Source organism: Bos indicus, chromosome 9 (genome assembly GCF_029378745.1).
Source record: "Bos indicus isolate NIAB-ARS_2022 breed Sahiwal x Tharparkar chromosome 9, NIAB-ARS_B.indTharparkar_mat_pri_1.0, whole genome shotgun sequence".
NCBI lineage: Eukaryota > Metazoa > Chordata > Mammalia > Artiodactyla > Bovidae > Bos > Bos indicus.
Genome location: NC_091768.1, coordinates 97,467,497 through 97,483,662, shown reverse-complemented (window position 1 = coordinate 97,483,662; position 16,166 = coordinate 97,467,497). Strand labels below are relative to the sequence as shown.

General features: G+C 46.6%; 1 protein-coding gene across 3 annotated transcripts in view; it reads left to right on the top strand.

The window, feature by feature from the left end:
* Positions 1–16,166, top strand: part of AGPAT4 (1-acylglycerol-3-phosphate O-acyltransferase 4) — a 1,411,158-nt gene that overhangs the window by 1,188,451 nt on the left and 206,541 nt on the right. For all 3 annotated transcript variants that reach the window (XM_070795610.1, XM_070795611.1, XM_070795612.1), the window contains one exon: positions 8,418–8,501. In XM_070795610.1, coding sequence (XP_070651711.1) covers positions 8,418–8,501 — 84 coding nt within the window. The remainder of the gene's footprint in view (positions 1–8,417; positions 8,502–16,166) is intronic.

The following is a 16,166-nucleotide window of genomic DNA, read 5'->3' as shown; positions in this document are numbered from 1 at the left end:
AGTTTTGATGTTTCTCTTGACTACAGTAAGGGGTCCTGAGATGGCATTTGATGTTCTCCTGCTCTTTTAACACAGAACTTCAGAGCTGTGGAAGAAAAATAAATAATAATAAGCATAATAAAATGCTTTTATAATAGATGATGTCGTGATAGAAAACACGTGCAAAGAACTTTGGGCATTCATATAGAGACATTTCAACTTGGAGGATCAAACCCTTATTTCGAGGGTCATCACTTACAGGTATTGACTGGCTCTCAACTTTATTGATCAGCAGCCACTTGAAAATTTTGATAGCACTGGAGGCTGTTCGTTTGATTCCTTTTTATGCTTCCAAAGAGAAAATATACATACATCTCCTTTTGAATGTCTCCATTATGAGCATATGGGAGATCAAGCTCAAGCATCAATCAAACGACTTGTCTACTGACATGATACTGAAAGATAAAGTGATGGGCGGTTCATTTAGCTGTAAGATAGTACGGGATTTCCTGAGAGGACTGGCAGTGACGATACCTCTGCACGTACAGGAAGAAGAAGAGGTCAGTATCCCCTCTCTCTGCCGCAGTCATGGCGAGTTGACAAGCCTGGCACTTCCCAGGAGGTCCTCAGTTTCACTCCGGGCCTCACAGAACCACAGCAGTTATTAATACACTGGGAATTACTTTAATTAACAAGGTGCTTAATTATCACCTTACTTTTCTGTAGAATATTTTTGTGTATAAAACATCGTAACTCCATGAGAAAACCATTTCTCATGTTTACTGTACGCCAGAAACTGGATGAGGTCTTAGTTATCTATTATTTCTTCTTTACAGATGCAAAAAAACTAAAGTAAAGAGATGTTAGGATCACACGGATAATAAATGGTAGAAAAGAGTCTCTGACTCAAGGTCTCTCAGGCTTCAGAGGCTTTACTTTTAAACACTAAATTGTATCTGATTTTTTTAATATATAAATATCGCTATATGATTTCATGAATTACAATATGCTATTCTCTTACATATTGTCCAGGTCCAAGTTTTCATTCATTTCAAAAGTAAATACTCAACACATACTAATTTCAAGACAGATATATGACTTGAATGTTAAGAACAGTTTGGCTATGTCTTACTAGGAAAAAAAAGTTTATCTCATTGGACTTATCCCTAATTGAATAGTTGTTTTAAAATTGTATATTTTAGGACTCCCCTGGCAGTCCAGTGGTTAAGACTCCATGCTCCACCGCAGGGGGCACAGGTTCGATTCCTGGTTGGGGAACTAAGATCCTGTTACGCTGCATGGTATGGCCAAAAAACTTTAAAAAAAATTGTATGCTTCATTTTAGGCATCTAGAATGAGCTAATTACTATAGTTACGTGAGAAACTTGCCCTCAACTTCCCAGGCAGCTACTCCAAAGAGAAAAATGTATTGGATCACCAAGTTCATTGTCAAATAAAGGGAAGCCATGATGTTGTTGGGTGTGATGAACTTGCTCCTGCTGTTATATTCTAAGATGCATCATCCCGTGGGTAGCAAACTCTGGGAAACAGTGAAGAACAGAGAAGCCTGGCATACTGCAGCCCGTGGGGTCGAACAGAGTCGGACGTGACGTGGCGACTGGACAACAGCAAAAAACAACAATAGGAGGTCTCTAGTATATATTTATATGTGAGTGAAGTGAAAGTCACTCAGTCCTGTCAGACTCTTTGTGACCCCATGGACCATACAGTCCATAGACTTCTCCAGGCCAGAATACTGGAGCAGGTAGGCTTTCCCTTCTCCAGGGGATCTCCCCAACCCAGGGATCGAACCCAGGTCTCCCACGTTGCAGGCGGATTCTTTACCAGCTGAGCCACAAGGGAAGCCCTATGTATATGTAGATATCTATATATCTAATACACCTACATCTATATAGACAGACAGAGCTTGATCACAAAGAATTAGCTTATGTGGTTATGGGGCTGGCCAGGCAAGGCCTAAATCCATAGAGTAGGCTGCAAGGAAGGGCAGGCTGGAACTCAGTTGTCCACAGGTGAACTCTCTTCTTGAGGAAGCTTCAGTTCTGCTCCTAAAAACTTTCAATTGATGGAATCAGTCCTATCCAGATTACCTAGGACGCTTCCTTAAGGTAAAGTGACTATTGGTCTTACCTACAAAATACCTACACTGAGAAACCTAGATTAGTGCTTGGCCGAATAACTGGGCACTAGAAACGGCAAACCACTCCAGTGTTGTTGCCTGGAAAATCCCATGGACAGAGGAGCCTAGCAGGCTACAGTCCATGGGATTGCAAGAGTCGGACACGGCTCAGCAACTAAACCACCACCACCATAGTCTAGCCGAGTGGACACATGAAACTAACATCACAGACACTAAGATAATACAGCCCATATGTATCTGTTTTTAATCAAATTTCATAAGGGGATAGAGTTTAGAAAATCAATAGAGTAAGTATTATTACTGTTAAGATTTTTTTTTTAAGCTTTAAAGATTCTTTTTTTAAAAAACTGCAGAAATTGTTGGCATTTGTCAGATCTATCTCAAAAGAAAATAACCCAGGAAAAGTATACAATGTAAATGGGTGGTAGTCGATTCTATTAGTGTTTACTCATAAGGCATCTTAAAAGAGCCTCAGCAAAAGTGAGCCCACAGTTAATCACTAATAAGCCCCTGGGGAAATTGTGGCCGTCGACACTATTGGTAAAGCCAGATCTATGTGCCCTAGAAAGGAGACAGGTAAGTCGGTAGAAAGACTATGAAAATATTACAGTCAGATTTGCTTCCTCCTCAAGCTCTTTGGAAATACCTGTGCCCTGGGAGTTTTTGCAAACAAACCCAAAATATGATTTCAAGGAATCCTATGTCTGCCTAAGCCAGAATTCCCCAAACTTCCTCTGTTCACCTTGCCCTTTGTGGCTGCTTCTCCTGGTGCTTCTAGGCCATAAAAAATGCCTAACAGTTCTGTTTATTAAATATTTAGGTCCAAATAACATAGTAAGAATTAATATCTTAACAACTTAATAGCCATTTGAAAAAACAGTTCATATAAATTGAAAGAAAAAAATGTATTTATTTCATTCTTAAATAACTACATCTCCTGGTCCAAAGAAATGTTCACCTGTCTTTCTTATCACACAGTAACCTCCAAAAATCCTGCTTTGCAAAAACAGGATGTCATCAAAAGAGCAGTACAATGTACATTAATGCCATGAGTTAGTAATTCAGAGTCCCACAGATGCCAAGCATCACTGTGCTTTTCCTCAAAAATGTAAATAATCCCACCACACCTCTGTGAATTTGTTGTGGCATCCCAGGGCTCCTTGCTACACAGTTTGAGAAACGAAGGCCTAAGCATTTGTTCAAGCACCTGGTTGACAGTCTTCTACATAATTAAATTAAAAACCTGAAGATATTTTTTAGATCAAACCAGACCTTCTAATTATGTCCTCATTTTGTATGAGACAGATTTGAGTTATTTAACTAGAAAGCCAAAGGCACGATGTAGCTAAACTTAAGTTATACTCTCTGAATAAGAGCAAATTAGCAAGTGCATTCATGCTAAATCATCACCAGCACATTCTTCAAGCTTTTGCTTGCCTTTTGCCATACTGAAGCGGTGAGGGTTTAATTTTTATATGCGCTTTCTTTTCCGGTTTTTTTTTTAATACTCTATTCTTTGTAGCACTGGTAGGAAAGGGAATTTAATGTCTTTGTGTCAGGAAAGCCCTATTTATTCTGACAAAATGATCAACCTCCAGGGTGTTTCTCTACCATGAAACTGGTTTTATATCTCACCCACGAGCTAATAAGATGTGAAGCGTTTTCCCTGTCACGCCAAGAGATCAGACTTGCTTCCATGGAAAGCGCTGGGCTGAGATCATACAGTGAGCTCTTCTCAATGAGTGAACCACACAGCTCACAGTTTTTCTACACAAGAGCAGAGTGATGGGTCTGAGGCAAACCCAGATGAGCGGATACGTTAAAAAAAAAAAAAGAAAAACCTTAAGAAGGAACTCTAGGATCCAACCTGTTCACTGTTCGCTGCATTAGCTTTCAGTTCAGGGAAAGTTAAAATGTCAGAAGTGAAAGCCTGGCGGTCTTGGTGCTTTGTGTAAACACGAGCTGACACACCCCCCTCTCCCACCAAGATGAACCTTTGAGGAACGCTTACGTCCCACAAAAGGCGGGCTCAGTCTCTTTGCTGTGAGAAGAAATAAGAAGGCTAAAAGACTCTGAAAGTGTTGGCTCGGAAGCCAGATGGTGACATCTGTAGAGGAGGCCTCTTCCTCATAAAATACTTGTTCTTCTTGTTTGTTATGCCCTGACATTAAAATTATTTTCAGATGAGTTGTTGAAACAAGAAAGTGACCGTGGGGAGGGTAGGAGGGAGCAGGGAACCTGTTTCTGGAAAAGACAACGTGAAAAAAAACGTCCTGAAAAGGCTGTTATTTTGAGGTGAGGCAGAGTGGTGATGTGTTTGGGATGAAGCTGGGTTTTTCTAGATCCTGTTTGTTTGGGGGGTTATCAGTTCAACCTTCTTTTTGGCTGCATCAGGTCTTAGCCGCAGCTCAAGGGCCTCTCTCTAGTTGTGGCAAGTGGGCTTAGCTGCTTCACAGCATGTGGGATCTTACTTCCCCCACCAGGATCGAACCCATGTCCCCTGCATTGGAAAGAGGATTCTGAACCACTGGACCACCAGGGAAGTCCCCAAATCAGTCTTATCTCAAGCAAAATTGAGTGAAATTTCTGGTTTATGCTCTAGTATATGAATTTGGGAGCTTTCCAGCCTCTGGAAATTCTTCGAGGCTTCCAGGAACACAGTGTCATTGCTGTATGGGCTTATCGATTGCCATGTAAAAAGCATCCCCAAACTTAGGGTTTAGAACAGTGACAGTCTGGTTCCTGCTTTGCTTTGTTTTGCCTTTGCCCGCAAACCTGTAATTTGGACAGAGCCCTGTGCAAGCATTTGTCTCCAGTCCACGTGGGGTGAGCGGGGGGCAGGTCACCCAGACGCTGGAAGACCCAGGTGAAACACGGCTCAGACACCGGCCGGCAAGGGTGCTGTCGGCTGGGGGCCTCAGTTCCTCTCCATGCACGCCTCTCCATTGTGACTGGGCTTCAAGAGCAAATGTCCCAGGAGACAGAGAGTGGAAGCTGCCAGCTTTTGTGAGTTCAGTTCAGTGGCTCAGTTGTGTCTGATGCCTTGCAACCCCATGGACTGCAGCATGCCAGGGCCCCAATAGTGGCAGGCTGTCACTTCCACCAACTCTGGTCGAGGGGTCAGCACATCCAGATTTAGGCAGGAGGGGTATGGAGCCTGCCTCTCAAGCAGAGGAGTATCAGATCTCACAGGGCCTGTTCTCTAAAACCACCACCATCGCCCACACGCCATACTCGTTGACCGGCTCTCTTTTCTGCTGGAACATCTTCCCTGAATACAGCTTCTGCTGGGAGAGATGTTACTCCCCACGGAGTAAATTGAGTGGTTGTTGAAGGGAACCAGTTTTCTAGTGAAGGAACTCATCTCCCAGGTGGCACCAGTGGTAAAGGACCCCCTGCCAATGCAGGACACACAGGAGATGCAGGTTTGATCCCTGGGTTGGGAAGATCCCCTGGAGAAGGAAATGGCAACCAGCTGCAGTGTTCTTGCCTGGAGAATCCCATGGACAGAGGAGCCCGGTGGGCATAGAGTTGGACATGACTGAGCAGCCAACACTATCTAACTAACTCCTTCTCCAGCCGTGAAATAAGGACAGTGCCTGGCTGGCATCTCCTCAGAAAACACCGTGTGCCAGGCCTGCCTGTAGCCACTGAGCGTGTGTTTTATTTCAGCTACCTCTCGTGGCGCTCATGTGAGACAGTTATCATTGCCACCCTGTCTTCTCAGAGGAGGAAACCGAGGCCCAGGCTCCGAGGCCGCTCTTCCAAGGTGGTCTTGGTCGTCAAGGGGCGGGGCGATGGCTCCAGCCCGGGGCGTCGCCGCGGAGCCCAGGCCCTCAGCCTCCGCGGAGCCCAGGCCCTCAGCCTCCGCGGAGCCCAGGCCCTCAGCCTCCGCGGAGCCCAGGCCCTCAGCCTCCGCGGCGCCTCCGAGCGGGGCGGGGCCGGGGAGGGGAGGCAGGCTGCAGGGCCGAGCGAGGCCGGCCGGCGTGGGGGCAGGGGAAGCAGGCCGCAGGGCCGAGCGAGGCCCGCCGGCGTAGGCCAGCTTCCTTTTGCAGCATTCAGGTCTCCAGCCTCCTCCTCAGTCAGTGAAAGGGGAGGACCATCGACTCCTAGGTCTCCTCCATCCTGAGGGAGCGCCGAATGCTGACGGGAGCGCCGTCTCCGGGTGAGAGGCTTCACTTCAGCCACGCCTTAGCTTCCTGGGGCGCCACAGCGGGGCTAAGACCACAGGAACGTATGTTCTCACAGTTCTTGAGGCCGGGGGTCCGAGAACGGGGGAGCAGGGGCGGTTTCTCGGCGACCTCTCTCCTCGGCTCGCAGATGGCCACCTTCTCCTTCGACGTCCCTGGGGCAGGAGACCCCGGTTCGAGCCCTGGGTCGGGAAGATGCCCTGGAGGAGGGCATGGCAACCCACTCCGGTACTCTTGCCTGGAGAATCCCAGGGACAGAGGAGCCTGGCGGGCCACAGTCCCGTCAGACACGTCAGAGTGACTCACACTTCACGTTCCCTCACCCACACATGGTCGTCTCTCAGTCCCAGTGCCTGTCCTGATCGCCTTCTGTAAGGACACCAGTCCTATAGCTCAGTCCCACCCAAGGACCTCATTTTACCTTGCATGCGTGTGTGCTAAGCCACTTCAGTCATGTCTGACTCTTTGCAACCCCATGGACTGTAGCCCATCAGGCTCCTCTGTCCTTGGGATTCTCCAGGCAAGAATACTGGAGTGGGTTGCCATTTCCTTCTCCAGGGGATCTTCCCCAACCAGGCATTGAACCCACATCTCTGATGTCGCCAGCATTGGCAGGTATGTTCTTTAGCACTAGCACCACCTGAGAAACCCCATTTTATCTTACTTACCTCTTCAAAGGTCTTATCTCCAAACACAGTCACATTCTGAGGTGCCGGGGGTTAGGACTTCCACATATGAGTTTTGGCAGCACGGAATTCAACCCATGATGGCCCATTCTTCTTTCCACAGTAGGCTTTCAATACAAAAGTAAGACCTTTAACATGGATATATAAATCCTTTATTCAAGAAAACATATGCAGAATACATCATGCAAAATGCCAGGCTGGATGAAGCACAAGCTGGAAGACTCCCTGCACAAGATTGCAGGGAGAAATATCAATCACCTCAGATATGCAGATGACACCACCATTATGGCAGAGAGTGAAGAGGAAGTAAAGAGCCTCTTAATGAAAGTGAAAGAGGAGAGTGAAAAAGCTGGCTTAAAACGCAACACTCCAAAAGCTAAGATCATGGCATTGGGTTCCATCACTTCGTGGTAAATGGAGAAACAATGGAAACAGTGCGAGACTTTATTTTCTTGTGCTCCAGAATCACTGCAGATGGTGCCTGTAGCCGTGAAATTAAGACACTTGCTCCTTGGAAGAAAAGCTATGACCAACCTAGACACCATATTAAAAAGCTGAGACGTTACTTTGCCAACAAACATCTGTCTAGTCAAGCTATAGTTTTTCCAGTAGTCACATATGGATGTGAGAGTTGGACCATAAAGAAAGCTGAGCACTGAAGAATTGATGCTTTTGAACTGTGGTGTTGGAGAAGACTCTTGAGAGTCCCTTGGACTGCAAAGAGATCCAACCAGTCCATCCTAAAGGAAATCAGTCCTGAATATTAATTGAAAGGACTGATGCTGAAGCTGAAACTCCCAATACTTTGGCCACCTGGTGTGAAGAACTGACTCGTTGGAAAAGACCCTGATGCTGGGAAAGATTGAGGGCAAGAGAAGGGGACAACAGAGGAAGAGATGGTTGGATGGCATCACCAACTTGATGGACATGAGTTTGAGCAAGGTCCAGGAATTAGTGATGGACAGGGAAGTCTGGAATACTACAGTCCATGGGGTCACAAAGAGTCAGACACGACTGAGGGACTGAACTGAACTGATGCAAGTAAATAAATATCAGATGTGAAATTCTTGGCTGAGTTGTTTTCCTCATATGCTAACACCAGTAACACTTAACCGTAGGTATTTCTTTGCATTGCTGTCTCTTCTGCTAGGCTAGAAACATTTTGATGAGAGGAAATGTGACTCATTTTCAAAATGCTTCTGCGGTGCTTGGAACATTCTTTAGTAAAGAGTGAACAGTGTCATCAAAATAGGACTGTTTTTCCTCTTTGCGAAAGGTAGTTTGGCTCAGAAAGCATCACCAAGTCAGGGGCAGGAGTAGAGCAAGCTAGGGAAAGGAAAGCAGGCTGTGACCAAACGGGGCCCGCAAGCCCGCCTCTAACCTGCTTGTGTTCTCCCGCAGTTCGTCTTCTGCCGGGACTGTAAGGAACCGTACCACGAGGGTGACTGCGGCGCCGTGATTGAAGCCTCAGGAACAGTCACTCAGGTAATGCGCCCTCTTCCTTCCCCAGATCGGGGCTCAGGCTCTCGTCGGGGACAGGAGCTGGTTTCTGGAGATCACCAAAGGTTCCAATCTGAAAAAGAAAGGACCAGACTAGCAGCCTACGGCCATGGTAATGGGGCTCCAGCTCCCCAGTCATCAGTCCCTCCAGACGACCCCTGTCCTCAGGGTCCCACTGCAGACTTCCCAACGGTTATGTGTGGTGTGTTGTTTCTTCCACGGGAGTTGTTCCCCAGAGGCGAGTGGAGTAGGGATAAGGAGTCTAGCGTGATCGGAGGAGTCTTTAGAAAAGACATCAAGCAATTTAACAACCTCTGAATCAGGGAAATCAATACTAACTTCACATTATTTTTTTTTAAGTGCCCTTGTTTAAAGTCTTTGGTGAGAACTCGCTCCATGAATGATGTGATAGAAGTATTATATGATGCAAAAATATCGTTGTTTCTTTAGCAATATTCTTACCAAACTCAGGTCCAGCTCCTCACTGCTGGAAAATCAATCCCTGAGAGGCAGCTGTTGGTAGAAAGGAAAATTGCTTTTGATCAGAAAGCCGGCAATCTGAGGAGATGGTGGACTCAGTGTCCCCCAGAAACCATCTCTGAAGAGTCTGCTCAGCCATGAAGGTTTTAAGGGGAAAAAGGGAAGTAGTATCGGTGAGTCACTGAGATGGGGGCTCAGAGTCATCGTCATCCCCCTGCGTGCAGGCTTGTTGACTTCTTGTGAGCTTTCTTTGGATGCTGTCTTGTTCACATAGCTTGTTCGAGAGATTACTAAACTCTGAGGAGATCTGGTCATATGCTAATTGCTTATTCATCATTCCCACTTCTTTGATCTATGGAAAGAACCAACAGGTTAGACAAGCTATTATATGATCAAAAGATCTGATAGGTGTGCTCCACCCTGGATGAACAGAGCTTAGGGGCACCTGGTTTAAAAGTTACAATGTAGCTTTGCTGCTGCTGCTGCTAAGTCACTTCAGTCATGTCCGACTCTGTGTGACCCCATAGACGGCAGCCCAGCAGGCTCCCCCGTCCCTGGGATTCTCCAGGCAAGAACACTGCACTGGGTTGCCATTTCCTTCTAAACTGACAAGAAAAGGGGTTTCCTGCTGAGGGTGTCATCCTGCAAAGAGCTGAGCTATACCTCATTTCAGTCTTGATGAGGTAAAGCACGTGTTTACTGAGGCTGATCTCTGAAGTGCTGTCTCAGGCTTTAGGAAATGCAAATGTATTTTCTTTTAGTTGTTGATTATCACTCACTTTTGGAAAAGACCCTGATGCTGGGAAAGCTTGAGGGCGGGAAGAGAAGTGGGCGACAGAGGATGAGATGGTGGGGTGGCATAACCAACTCAATGGATATGAGTTTGAGCAAACTCCAGGAGACACTGAAGGACGGGGAAGCTGCCGTCCATGGGGTCACAAAGAGTCAGACATGACTTAGTGACTGAACAACAACAATGATCGGCCAAACCTTAGGGGAAAGGAGTAAACATTTCAACACACTTGATGAATTTGCTCATTATTTTTCTCCTGATAGAGACATTAAGAGGGGTATAAACATGAAATCTACCCAGATAAATCCTTTAGCCATTCTATTGACAGGAACCTCATCAATAGGCATAGAAGTTCCAGAACATTTTAATTTCCAAAGTTGAGAATGGTAAATATCAGAATGTTCTAAAGGGCTTCCCTGTGGCTCAGCGATAATCCGCTTGCCAACGCAGGTGACGCGGATTCAGTCCCTGATCTTTGAAGATCCCCATGCCTCAGGGCAGCTAAGTCTGTGCACACAGGTACTGAGCCTGAGTCCGCAAGCTGCAACTTCTGAAACCACGCACTCTAAAGCCCCAGCTCTGCAACAAGAGAAGCCCCTGCAATGAGAAACTCTCACATCACACCTTAGAAAGGAGCCTGCATAGCAAAGAAACAGCACAGCCAAAAAGAAATGAATGTTAACATTCTAAAAACAAAAAATAAAAAAAAGCCTGTTTTTTAAAAAAACGCTCTAAAATGAGAGCATAAAGAAGTGAATCCCTATGAGATTCTGTGGAGGTTTCTACTCAATTTAAAGTAACCATGGAAGCACAGTACATGAGCTCAGGGCTTCTCAGCAGCTCCTACTATGCTGGCCCGACCATGTTGGGAGCTTTAGGACTGGGCTGCCGTTCCTACAGCAGAGGCAGCACACGCCCTTTCTGTTGACTCATTTTAGCTCCAGGGCATTCGAATGCAAGCTCGCTAGGTCCAGAGGTCAGGAATAATGGTGTCCCTGAGACTCCCGCCACCCCCACCCACCCCCGCCACCGCCTCAGGACCAGAAGGGCTAGACCGGAAGACCGGCTGATGCTCTTGGAAATGGGTGTTGTCCATCAGTTCACACCCCTCTGTTCATTTGATAAGAGCATGGACAAGGCCTTCCGAGAAGGGATACCCTAACATCTGTCTATCTCCCAACAGTAGCAGTGAAGTGAAGAAGAGCACTGCTTAACCCAAAGCTGGCCAGCGCCTGACCCACTCCATCAACCCCTTCATTCAGGAGGAACCAACCAACCTTGGTGTTGACCACTAAGGTTGTTGTTAATAAATCTCTCAGTCGTGTCCGACTCATTTGTGACCCCATGGCCTGTAGCCCGCCAGGCTCCTCTGTCCCTGGAGTTCTCCAGCCAGGAATACTGGAGTGGGTATCCGTTTCCTTCTCCAGGGGATCTTCCCAGACCAGGGAGTGAACCCACGTCTCCTGCCTTGGCAGGTGAGTTGTTTACCACTGAGCCACCAGGGAAGCCCCATTGGTTAAGGTAGCCCAAACTAAAAAAAAGGAAAGGCGCTCCACAATATGGGAGAAAGAACGTTATAGCTGGCCTTAGGGACAGATGGCCAGTATCAAGGGGCCTGTGTCTGTAGACACCATCTATTAGCAGGTATTAAACAGCATTTCTATGGGACAGTCACCCTGCTAGATTCTCTGAAAAAATTCAGAGAAGTACATTTATCTTCAGAGGCTCACCAGGGAGCTATAGGGGAGGCTTATGGGAAAATAGGTAATGGTAATAATATGCCAAAACAAAATGTAGCAAATCCAGTTTTGTATAACACTTCCCTAAGAAAGTCATGAAAGGCGGGTCAGAGCTTGTCAAGGGGACAGGGGAATAAGGTGACATAGAACGTTCCAGCAGAGGGCACCAAATGGACAAAGTGCAGAAGCAAGGTTCTCGCCAGCTAGACTTCTGTTCATCCCTGCATCCTGAGGCTCAAGACAGTCCGCGGTGCACTGACATCTAATAGGTGTTTGTTGAGTGATGATGGTGTCAATTGAAGAAAAATGCACACCCTAAAAGTGGTGAGTTAAGTTTTTATCTAGGGACCTTACTGAGGACTATAGCCAGGAGACAGACTCTCAGACAGATCTGAAGAACCACTCTGAAGATGTAAGGGAGGAGCAGAATAATAGGAGTTTTTGTTTTTGTTCTTTTCTGATAATAGTTTGTGCTGAAAAAAAAAATGGAGTCAAACATCAAAGTTAAGTTAATCACTCAGTCGTGTCCGACTCTTTGCAATCCCACGGACTGTAGCCTTCCCCGGCTCCTCTGTCCATGGAATTCTCCAGGCAAGATACTGGAGTGGATTGCCATTTCCTTCTCCAGGGGATCTTCCCCACCCAGAGCTCGAAGCTGGGTCTCCTGCACTGCAGGCAGATTCTTTACCAATTGAGCCACTGGGGCAGCAAAGATTACTGCTAATCACACAAAACAGACCTCTCACGTTAATGATTTTAGTGCCTTTCTTTGTGTGGGAAGGTGCAAGGGTCCGGGCTCTGAAATTATCCCTTCGATGTACATCTTGCCTACCTTGGCCAGTACCCAGGGCATAGAGCGGTTCCTGGTTTTCTGCACTCTTGAACTTCCCTCAGGGGAGGGGCCGCTGCCGTGGCGATGGCCTGATTTCAGGCAGCGTTCCCTTTCCACAGTGGCATCTATCAAGGAAAAGAGGTTCTTTCATTTCTTCAATAGTATTAAACACCTCTAACAGGTTAGGCTTTGTTCTCGTCTGCGGGGATAAAGTGCCTGCTCTCATGGAGTTTGTGTTACTTTATCAGATGTCATAGGCTCCCCAGGTGGCTCTGTGGCTAAAAAAAGAAAAAAGAAAAAAAAATCTGCCTGCAATGCAGGAGACGTAGGAGATGTGGATTCTGTCCTGGGTCAGGAAGGTCCTCTGGAGGAGGAAATGGCAACCCATTCCAGTATTCCTGCCTGAAAAATCCCATGGACAGAGGAGCCTAGTGGGCTACAGTCAGTCCATGGGGTTGCAAAGGGTCGGACATGACTTAGCAACTGAGCACACACACGGTAGATGCCACAGGGCTGCACAGTCAATATGATAGGAATTCCAACAAGGAATCTTTAATCCTAGACAGGGATATCCAGGAGAGGATTCAGAAGAGACACCTCTGGAATAGGACCTCTCTAAAATGAGCCTCCTTCCTGCCTGGTGCCCCTGGTAACTGAACCAGGCCTCATATTTCTCTTATTTCAAAATGAAGCTAATGGCCCAACCAAAGTGGAAAATTCTGCTGGTCCACGACGGCCTGAGAACAGAAGGCAACTGGAGTTTGGGGGGTTTGCTGCCATTTCTTCCTAAGTCTCTGACCCACTGAGGGTCCTCCTCAGATGCACACATGAAGAGACTGTAATTGAAGGGTCACAGTGACCTGCAGTGGGGGGAAGGGTCGCAAGAACCAAGATTGATGGGGAAGGTCTGAGAGTCCAGCATCGGGGGGAGCCGTGACTGCCCCGGGCCTGAGGGAGAGGAGGCGGAAAGGGTGTTTCACAGGGACCCGCCTCAAGGGCCGGAGCCACAGAGGAGCTCTGAAAAGAGACGCAATTGGGGGGCGGGGAGTCTACGTTGCCAGGAGTGGACCCAAAGCTGGAGGGGAGTGATGACCACACCTTGGCTTCTCCCACCCATTCTCTGGGCTCTTGCTAATGTCTCCCCTGGCCACACCCAGCTGAACCAGCCACAAAGGATTCAGCCTTCCCTATGCAAGGCAGAGAGAGAAAAGAACCCAGGATAACCCGTATATTCTCCACGTCTCCAGTTTCCTCATTTCACCCAGGACTACTCTTGGACACGGAGAAGGATGAACCCAACAATCTATTTCATCAAACTGAGAGAGCCAATTCCATTTGGCAAGAGAATGAAGGGTTTTTATTTTCCTAGAGCCAGTTTATTTTCTGTTTCCTTCATTTCTCTCAGACCACAGTGATCTTCAAATGGGTGACCTTTGCAATCCCATTGACCTGAAACCTTTGAAAGGATGGCACTCCACACACCTGACAATAAAAATCTCATCGCAGCCTCCCCTCCTGGGACGGAAGGCTTCAGATGAATCCTCATGTCTGAATGTTGCTAATACAACAAAATACCGTCATTAGCCTTCTTCAAATTTCCTTTCCATTCAATTCACTTGTAAGGCTTTTCCTTTCAGCCGTCCGTGGCCATGCTCCACTGTTCTCTCTTGAAAGCTGAGCGGTTTCTGGGCTTTGATATGACATTATCCAACCAGACAAGCCTGTGTCTCCTGGGGCCCAATTGGGCTTTTCCTATCAACTAAGCTATTTGACCCTACACTTAATGCATTTTTTGATTAATGCAATATTTAAAAAAAAAAAAAACAACTCAAAAATTGGTTTTAAATTGGTTTTAAAATATTGAACGAGCTTGAAGTCAAAACTGCTGGGGGTCTGGGGAATCAGTGACAGAAGATCAATCCTTCTCGGGCTAATGCGAGTCCAGCCCCATTTGCTGCTGCTTGCTCAAGCGGGGTGTTCTCCTCCATGTGTTCCCCTGGAGGCTTTCTAATAAGTAAACACTTGCTCTTGTAAACCACATAAATTGATTCGTTCTCCCAGGGGTTCTAAGCAGTTGACGTTCCTCCTCCTATTCAACAAGAAGGCGAATGAGACTTCCAGAGTTGTAGCAGTGTTGTCCAAAGCCACAGAGGAGATTATTTTCATTGGCTGTGCCTGCTTAAAGGAGTCTGGGAACACTGACCCCTCTCTCTGATGCATAAATCTACTGTGTCTAATGGGAGTGTGCACCCCTGCCTGCCAAGCTCCTACTCGACCTGCAAGACCCAGAGCATGTGTTACCTCCTCCATGAAGCCATGCGCCCAGCCCACGACTTCCTCCAAGCTCTCAGACTACTACACAGACCTCTGTGATCCATTCATCACATTGAAGTGCTGTTTCCTTGGATCTTCCCTAAGATTCTAAGCTTTCTTGGTGCAAGATTTGTACCTGTTTTGTCTTTATAACCCCAGTGTCCAGCTTAGGCTGTACCCATTAAATGTTAGTGAATGAATGATGACACCCCCCCCCCACTTTCATCCTCACGTGTCCAGCCTCATTGTGAGGCTGGGAAAGCATGCTACAGGAATGGGGAGGGGGACAGAGGCCAAGATGGTGACACAGGAACCCCTGAGCCCCCCGCTTCTCACGCCCACACAAAACCCACTGGCACATCTCAGAGATAATAATACAGGTTCAGTTCCAGACCATCACAACGAGGCAATATCACAGTAAAGCAAGTCTCACGAATGTTTTTGTTTCCCAGTGCATATAAAAGTTACGTTTGCACTCTATTGTATTCTATTAAGTATACAATATCATTGTGTTCCAAAAGTACATACCTTAATAAGAAGCTATTGTTCATTCACTAAGTTGGGTCTGCCTTTTTGTGACCCCATGAACTGTAACACACAAGACTCCTCTGTCCTTCACTATCTCCCCGAGTTTGCTGAAACTCATGTCCATTGAGTCGATGATGCCATCCAACCATCTCATCCTCTGTCACCCCCTTCTTCTCTTGCCCTCAATGTTTCCCAGCATCAGGCAGGCTTTTCTCCAATGAGTCGACTCTTCACATCAGGTGGCCAAAGTATTGGAGTTTCAGCTTCAACATCAGTCTTTCCAATGTACACTAAGGCTGATCTCCTTTAAGAGAATGGACTGGTTGGATCTCCTTGCAGTTCAAGGGACTCTGAAGAGTCTTCTCCAAAAACCACAGTTCAAAAGCATCAATTCTTCGGTGCTCAGCCTTCTTTATGGTCCAACTCTCATATCCATACATAACCACTGGAAAAACCATAGCTTTGACTACATGGAGCTTTATTGGCAGAGTGATGTCTTTGTTTTTTAAAATGCTATCTAGGTCTGTCATAGCTTTCCTTCCAAGGAGCAAGTGTTGAGGCTGCTGACTGATCAGGGTGGTGGTTGCTGAAGGTTGGGATGGCTATGGAAATCTCTCAAAATAAGACAGCAATGAAATCTGCCACATGGATTGACTCTTCCTTTCACGAACAATGTCTCTGTAACATTTCTCCACAGTAGAACTGCCTTCACAATTGAGGTCAGTCTTCTCAAATCCTGCCACTGCTTTATGAAGCCAGTTTAGGTAATATTCCAAATCATTTGTTGTTGTTTCAACCATTGTCACAGCATCTGGCCCAGGAGTCAATTCCATCTCAGGAAACAACCTTACTTGTTCATCCACAAGAAGCAGCTCCTTATCCATAAAGTTTACCATGAGATTGCAGCAATTCAGTCACATCTTCAGGCTGCAGTTCTAGTTCTCTCACCATTTCCACCACATCTG